Source organism: Triticum dicoccoides, chromosome 7B, assembly GCF_002162155.2.
Source record: "Triticum dicoccoides isolate Atlit2015 ecotype Zavitan chromosome 7B, WEW_v2.0, whole genome shotgun sequence".
Lineage (NCBI taxonomy): Eukaryota > Viridiplantae > Streptophyta > Magnoliopsida > Poales > Poaceae > Triticum > Triticum dicoccoides.
Window position 1 is genome coordinate 76502653 of NC_041393.1, and position 8700 is coordinate 76511352.

Here is an 8700-nt window from a genome sequence, read left to right on the forward strand (position 1 = left end):
GCTAAACCACGATAGAACCAAGTAAAAATTTATGATCTTCAACACCTCAGATATAAAAATATGAAATACCATACAACATTATTCATTATCTGGTGTCTCGATGAAAATACGTAATCTGAAATACAATGTCGGAAACATAACAGTGAAGAATCACCTTTTAAATTCTTCATAGAAAGGAACACAAAACCAGATAATTGAAAATAATATCATACTAACAATAAATCCTTATACACGATTGTGTACAATACTACTTCTTATTTCAATTAAAACTGGTTGCTTTTTTGCATTCATTTATTATGCTTAACAAACATATTTGAACTGTATACATTTCAATGTGTCAATGATAATATGTTTTATATAAAAAGGAAAAAGAATAAAGAATGAACTTATAAATATACAGAATAGTAGCATAAGAATCTTATCTGGATTACATAACCTGTAGTTAACGTAAGCGTGAGTCTGCAAATGGAAATCCAGCCAGGCAAATAAAATGAATTAGCTGACAAAAATCAGGAGATGTAGTACCTAATGAAAGGAGAAAGAGGAGGCGTCACCTTATCCCGAACCGAAGACCAGGTCGAGCATCAAATCCCTAGCCCAACTCCCCGCAAAAAAGAATCCCTAGCCCAACTCCTCCGACGCCCCCAATTCCGGCCGCCGGCGTGATCCGCTCCGGCTGCTCGCCACATCGCTGCCGGCGTGCTCCTCGACGCTGGACCCAACTCCCCTGCTCGACGTCCTCCGTTCCCGCGGGCACGGCCGCGTTCGTTGGCGGCCCAAGTCGCGGCACCGTCGTAGCTGCTCGTCGGCCTGCTCCTCGATGCCGGCCTGCTCGTGGCTCTCCATCCCCGCCGGCATCCACCATGTTTTCCGGCGGCCAAGCTCGCGGCGCTACGCCATCTACCCTTGTCATGCCGCTGCCCATGGCAATGCTTGTCGGCCACATTCGCGGCGCTGCCGGCCTATTGTACAGGCTTCATACGCCCCTTGGCTCCGCCCAACCGTTTCGACGCTGCTGTGTCATCCTTCTCGGCAAACAACATCAACTAACAAGTTCTTGTAGATTTTTGTGTGTGATTTGAGCTGTAAAAGCCTGAACAAAGGCAACTATTCTGTATTTTCCTTTCTGAATTTTATTCTCCTACAAGACTGGCCTATGTTGTAAACGAATTTCGGTGTGAATGAAAGCTTGTGGAATTTGCAATGTATAGTTGTTCTTGTCCACTCTTCGTATAATGTGTTGCGACATTTTAAGTGTATTTGTGCTGTTGAACATACTGATCACTTGTTTCCTTCCAATATCTGGTAAGGCACCAAGTATATGCACCCTTGTGTGTGTTGTACAACTGATCAGTTCACAGAGACAAAAGAAACTTTGTAGAAACCATTGTCAGGTGAAACACTAGCATATAACAGTAGAAGAAAATGATAGCTTCAGTTTGTGTTGCAGCAAGTAAATAGAACCATTTGGCATGAATAAAACAAGATCTGCAATGTATATGTTGGTGTCCACTCTTGGCATAAGTGTGGTGTGACGTCTCCATATTCTGCTGTCAACTCTTGGATAAATGTACAGATGCATTTCCATTTGCTCTGATAATCTGATACGGTGTCAACTGTTGGCATGAACAAACATTCATGGTTTGCTACAGAGGAAAATGATAGATTCAGTTTTATATTGCAGCAAGTAAATAGCACCATTTGCCAGGTGAAATACACACATAGCACCAGAAGAAAATGATAGCTTCAGGTGAAACACTAGCACATAGCAGTAGAAGAAAATGATAGCTTCAGTTTAATAGAATATATGCCCAGCTAACTAGCATTGAGGAACCAACAAGGCATTATGCATCAACGCACGATCGGGCTCGTCACGGCTAAAACCTTGATGTACTAGCACCACCGTTGAAATCCAGTTGACGAGCGGCCGGCGGTGTTGTGCCATCTCCATGAGCTTCAAGCAATAGTCTTGTGAATTCTCCTTGGATAGGTTGACCTAAAAATGATGGATACTCTCCAAATGCCATGGATATTGATGGATTTATAGTACCACCAAAATCATATTCCGAAGGGCCAGCTGCGGACGAAACAAACACAGACTCCTTTGCTGGATAGTTTGTACCTTTTCCTGCAAATTGTATGTAGATGTAAGAAATAGAAATGAAACATTGCTACTTATTCACACAGAACAAGCAAAGGTACCTTTTTTTGCCTTTCTTTGCTCCCTCTAGCACATCTTTTGATCTTTTTTGCTTTGAACCTTTTATTCGTTCAGGAGCTCTAAATGGCACCATTGTTTTTGCAACATATCCAGTCATTTCGGAGGAACTTTCAGAGTCCTCATCTTCACCCAAGTTTAAATTGCTAAGTAATTCTAGTGCTTCCAAAGCCAACTTATCAATACCATTGTTGAGATGTGTAAGAACCTCCTTTGATGTTTTGCACTTCAATGTAAGTGAAATCATCTTTCGAGAAGTATGTGCAAACATGGATTCTAAGCTATCATTGCAATTCAGTTTTGATGTAAAAATTTCTTGTTTTACATACTTCGTCCATCTGTTCGATATGTACCGACTTGGCAGGATGATGATATTGCAGCATGTGAAAACCTTATGAGCGTGCTTGCACAATATACCTACAACATTTAGAGCAATTTCAGAAGGGTTGCACAATATACATACAACATTTAGAGCAATTTTAGGCAAACGAGGAAGCATGTATTACGTACGTACACAACCATACAATTTGCATGAACAAGATATCTCCAAAGTAGCTGGGTTGAAAGCCACTATGGCTTCATCATTCTTGTACTCGAAAGATGTCACCTTGTAAGTGCTAATTGTGCCATCCGTGCTCAGGAAAATACATGATAAACTGAATTGCTTCTTGAATTCCTCTTGAAAGTCAGAATAGAGTGTCCTAGTATATGATTCAGCCGCAGTCTTCAACAAAGGTAGGTTTGGTAGGCAGGGTACTGGAATGGTATGCCGTGACTTGTAGTCTTCGTATTTTTCTTTCCGGCGAAGACGAGAAATGCACTTATCATATGCTTCTATCAATTCAGAAAGACAAAGCCTTTTGCGGAAAGTTTTCTTGAACACGTTGTTCATTCCTTCACTCCTTTGGATTGATGTCATATATGCACTAGAAGAATCCTGACGATAGATAGTAGCCCACTTCTCACGCAACTTGTACAGATTGCTTATCCAAGAATTATCCTCAATCTGATACTTAAGCAATAGCTCATGCCATCTATTCTCAAAATGTGCTAGTGATCTATCTTCATACACACACCTTTTGAATTCTTTAAGAAAATTATCATTGTCGCTGATTACTTGACTTAGATGTTTTGCAGCATTTTGATACAAATGCCATAAACAAAGACGATGTCGTGTTCTTGGGAAAACCCTTCCAATAGCATTTATAATGGCGGCACATTGATCGGTGAATATTGTTTCAGGCTGCTTACCAGACATAGCTTGTAGAAAGGTTCTAAAAACCCACTCAAAGGTATCTGCAGATTCATTAGATAGTAGTGCTGCACCAAAAAGAATAGTCTGCTTGTGATGATTAACACCAATAAACGGTGCAAATGACATTTGAAACTTATTTGTTGAAAATGTGGCGTCAAAGGAAAGGGCATCTCCAAAGACAGAATAGTCCATGATAGCTTGTCCATCAGTCCAAAAGATGTTCATTATTGTACCATCATCATCATCTAACTGCATGGCATAGAAAAACGAAGGGTCCTCAGCTTGCTTGTTCTTTAGATACTCCATTAATGTTTGTGCATCTTTGGTTTCCAAATACTTTGAGCGCTCACTTCACAAATAATTGTTGCAATCCATTTGCAAGAAGGGTATAGCATCTTTACCGTACCAAAGCTCGCAAAAATCATATATTTCGGCTTGTTTAATTCCCGATGTCCTCATTTGCTTAATCATGTGGCGATCGTCATCTAAGAGTTGACGCTGCGATCTAAGCATGTGCCTCTTATCTGGACTTACAAGCTGGTGATTGTGGTCGAGCGTAACTTTCTGAGCAGTCCAAATTCCCTCTTGATTGATGCTGAATTGAACTCGAGCCATACAATTAGTCCTCGAAATAGCTTGTTCTTTCTTGGCCACATGTGTTGGATTAGCATTTTTCACACCTGCCTTGCTACAAACAAAATATCTGGAACTTAAAGTCCCATCTGCTCTAAACTTCAAGTGGCACTTTCTAATGCTAAATCCCTTGGTTTGAGCATAAGAATTGTAAAATTGGTACGCCTCTTCCTCAGACTGAAAGCACTTCCCAACTCTTGGAGCATTATCTGCATCTTGTATGTCTTGATTATTCACTGGTGTTGCTCATTCTCGGCTGGCCATTAGTCTCAGTTCTTGGCAATTGCTGCAAGGTAATTGAATCAATCAAGAGATGCTTCAGGAAGAGAGGATCGTGCTAGCTGTTGCATGCGTACTTGTTACTGAACTTACCATGGTCGGAGTAGCTGTGGGCAGAGAGGATTCTGGAGCAAAGGCCGCCGGTGTGCTGCTCATCGAGGGCTGGCCATTAGTCTCAGTCGTCGGAAATTGCTGCAAGGTAATTGAATCAATCAAAAGAGGCTTCAGGAAGAGGGGATTGTGCTTGGTGTGGCATGTGTACTGATTATTGAACTTACCCAGATTGGAGTAGCCGTGGGCAGAGAGGTGGTCTCCCGATCCAGTGCCTCGTTGCCCTCGTCGGGTTGCGCCATCTTGGCACGCCGTCGCCGGCGAGATGGAAGAGATGGAGATGGGTTTTTTCGTTTGGGAAGATGAAACAGAATAGAAGCTGAAAGGACGGGGCGTGGGGCGTGGGAAACGGATGTGGGGTGGGCTGGGCTGGAAGCCAGGCGAGCGCTGCGTTGAGATTCGTACGCCAGATGTCATGCGCTCGAGGTGGTCTCCCGTTTTGGCCTCGTGCGACCCGGTCGTACGAGATTTTTTTCCCCATAAGACACGAACGCACAGAATACAATATCACAGGAATTGAAGGAAGGAGATGAACTTTCATTATACGTGCCTGGGAGGAAGATAGTAGCAACATGGCAGCGTGCGAGAGGAACGCCAGCACATGGAGGCGCTTGTTCCGTCAGGTCGTGAGGGAGGTGCGCGGGTGTCCGTGGGCAGCAAAGGATGCAGGTGGGGCCTGGAGATGGCAACGCGAAGTAGCTCCCCGGCGACGGTTTTTCTCGGTGGAGCAGCTTGAACTACGTAGCCGGCTCCGCCGTGGTGGTGGTTGCTGGCCCTTCATCGTAGATACTGGACGGTGGCACTGGCGCCACTCCCGCTCGAACGGCGAGAGACATGCTGGAGGGAGCCTTGATGGGTGGGGACGGCGATGCAAGTTCTCGCTCTGCAGAGCAGGAGCGGCATCGGCTCGACAGGACTCTTGCCCAGTACAGGCCCTGATGGCGGCGACAAAACCCCGCTCTGCAGCGGCATCCTGGGAGATCACTAGTCCTTGTGCAGCCCACTGACCGCACACCCATCGGCCTGTTGTTGATGTCCCGGACGGCTTCCAGTCTTTCCACGGCTCCCCTGCAGCAGTAGGGTACCACGAACTGCAGCATGAAAAAGAAAGAAAAAAAAATATGAGATAGGAAAGAGATGGGCAGGCAACGACAGCGAGTGAGCAAGAACATCAAGAACAGATACAGAACGGCGCGCTCCGAGCCGTCCGCTCGTCCCCTCGTTCCGCCGGACTTCCACCCGGCCCCGCTCCTGGGGGTCTTCGTCGACATCTCCGACTCCGCCATGCCGGACTTCGTGCCTGACCGCCACTGGTCCGATCCAGACCACACACACCACCACCGTCCACGGCACTGACGTCTTCCTCACCCACGTCCCCGACGTTGAAGACGAAGGGTCCGACCAGGATCATGCCTCTGCCGTCCGCGGCGACGCCTCTAGATTGAACGATCGAAGCGAGGCCGACCCGATACACCGAATAAAAGCCGCAGAACGGCCTGAAACACCACGCCGGCCAATCACAGCCCACGCAGCCGAGAGAAAGCAAAGACCTATTTATAACCCATGAAAGGCAGAAAGAGAAAACGAAAACGAACACGGGACGTCTGGCGCGAGGTCTCTAGATTGAATGCTTGAAGCGGCACATATTAGCAACGACAGCGTCTCTAGATCAGGCGATCAAAGCGGTAGAAAACATAGGAAAAATCAGCACCAACCGAAAAAAATCAACACACTCTAGAAAGGCCAACCAAAGCGGCACCGATAATTACATGAAAAAACACTGGCCGGACCAACAGGCGACAGCGGCATGCACGCAAACCACAACGTCAGGAATAGAAAGGGACGGATCGATTAATTCAAATAGGAAAACCACAGCGTCAGGGATAGAAAGAGACAGATCGATTAATTCAAATAGAAAGAAGCACCGAAGAAGGGAAGCGTGACATCGACGCTGCCTCACATGCAATCAAAAAACGCTAAGCCAACCAAGCCGATCACCACTCACGTTCAAAAAATTTGAACCAAATAGCCGAGTACACAAGTCATTTCTACACCGCCAGGTACCAAAAAAGGGCACGTGCCACGACCAAAACTCACCATGGGTCATTTTCAGCCAAATGGCTAAACCTTGGAGCAAAAACCTTGCCTGCAATAGAGGCTTGGGTATATTGGGTTTCACATGTGTTTTTTTTTGCGGGGAGGGTTTCACATGTGTTCGATTGTAGCGGTTCGCCTTTAAACCTATTCTCAAACTAAGACTGACATATGTGTCATACTACCTGTCAGTGGATCGCTCTCTCTCATGCGTGTGCATGGAAGACTCCGATGACCCGTGAAGCTCCTACGGCCGCCTACGTGCTGCGGCGGCGCGGTAGGCGGCGATCGAGCAGACGGCGACGGCGGCGACGTTGGGGGTGTCCAGCAGTCAATTGTGGCGGCACGCTGACATGGCATCGGTTGAAAATATATAGGGAGAGAAGCAACGCTTCTTCTATTTGAGGGGCGATGAGTGTTTTTCTTGGAAGAGTTTCATTATTTTTAGGTTTAGGGATAAACTGCTGGAGCAGTTTTTGGGTCTAAACTTCTCTTTTACATGTTTTTTTTGGGAATAGACTGGAGATGTTTTTATTTTTTTGAACACGACTGGAGATGTTTTAATAATGAAACGTCGTTGAAATAAGAAGTCAACTGACTCGGGCGATGAAAACGAGACTCACAGCCATATGCACAACCACGTCACCGATCCGCACCTCGTCGGGGATCTGGCGCCATTCAGCGCCGAGCACGCAGATCGTGTGCTTCCTCCCCGCAACGTCCAGCCGTTAGATCCAATCAATCACCCAAACGCAATCCGAGATCCTCTCCCACACGATCAGAAGAAACCGCCTGGGCCACGCTTCCCTTGCCCACACCCGTCACCTATAAATCACCACCCCACTTCCTCTGTTCTTTGCTCACAACCCAATCCGTCGCCTTCCAGTTCAAGTTCCCCAACCGGCAGCGCGCGCAAGCCGAAGCCCAGTTAGAATTCGCGTAGGAGGAGGAGAGATCCGATGGCGCGCACGAAGCAGACGGCCCGGAAGTCCACCGGCGGCAAGGCGCCCCGCAAGCAGCTGGCCACCAAGGCGGCGAGGAAGTCGGCGCCGACCACCGGCGGCGTGAAGAAGCCCCACCGCTACAGGCCTGGCACGGTGGCGCTGCGCGAGATCCGCAAGTACCAGAAGAGCACGGAGCTGCTCATCCGCAAGCTGCCGTTCCAGCGCCTGGTGCGGGAGATCGCGCAGGACTTCAAGACGGATCTCCGCTTCCAGAGCCACGCGGTGCTGGCGCTCCAGGAGGCCGCCGAGGCGTATCTCGTCGGGCTCTTCGAGGACACCAACCTCTGCGCCATCCACGCCAAGCGCGTCACCATCATGCCCAAGGACATCCAGCTGGCGCGCCGCATCCGAGGGGAGCGCGCCTAGATCAAGCATCTGCCTTAGCAACTTCCATCGCTGGATTGCAGCAATGTAGCTGTCTGTTCGTCGCCTCTGGTTTCAGATCGTGTTGGCAATAGGCGACTTTTATTTTGCTGTAAAAAAAAATTCTGGTTGGTTACAGAGTTACAACGACTCATTTTCTTATTTCGTCTAAGGCTTGTGCTAAAATGCAAAACAAGTTACTCGTTGTTTTAGAGCAATTCTGTAATTTCAGCGCTCTGTTCCTCCTGTTGAATTTTGCTGTCCTGGCTTTGTCTTGCTTACAGTTTTCCTCGTGTGGTGCCGTTTGGCGGTGTTGAGAGAATTTTGATTTCTGTGCACACGTGGAACACGGTTGTCAGTGTGATCTTTGTAACAGGGCGAGCATAAAAGACAAGCAGCACGAACATAAAAGCGAACTTTTCTGGGCGACCTTGAACAAATTTTGTTGATTTTATGGAGCAGTTGTGATACCGTTCACTTCAATAATACTGATGATTTTTCTATTAGAGAAACATGGAGATTTTATCTTAGTTTTTTTAGAATGAAGGCTTGCGAAGAACCTGACATTGAATTAACAACGAAAATGTTAACGTCCACAAGTGTGGTGTTTAGTCACCTCGACCACACGCATCCATCGCCGTTCAGCATCTTATCCACAAATCCCAGCATCTTATGCACGAATTTTGACATGATCTGGACGATTTTGTGTGCCATGTAGGATAAGGCGCGTGTGTGGTGCGTGA

The 8700-nt window shown here is 46.9% G+C and overlaps 1 protein-coding gene and 1 long non-coding RNA gene across 2 annotated transcripts; one reads left to right on the forward strand and one right to left on the reverse strand.

Annotated features, from left to right (window-relative positions):
* Positions 1–3200: 3200 nt before the first annotated feature.
* LOC119340243 lies at positions 3201–6090 on the reverse strand. The gene is made up of 3 exons (XR_005164460.1): positions 4664–6090; positions 4479–4577; positions 3201–4392 (listed from the first exon to the last, which is right to left on the reverse strand). It is a non-coding gene; the product is annotated as an uncharacterized LOC119340243 (long non-coding RNA).
* A 1348-nt stretch (positions 6091–7438) lies between these two features.
* On the forward strand, positions 7439–8233 carry LOC119337361 (histone H3.3). The gene has a single exon (XM_037609478.1). It carries the CDS (start codon positions 7550–7552, stop codon positions 7958–7960), a length of 411 nt encoding a protein of 136 aa, XP_037465375.1. The 5' UTR covers positions 7439–7549; the 3' UTR covers positions 7961–8233.
* The last annotated feature ends 467 nt before the right edge of the window (positions 8234–8700 follow it).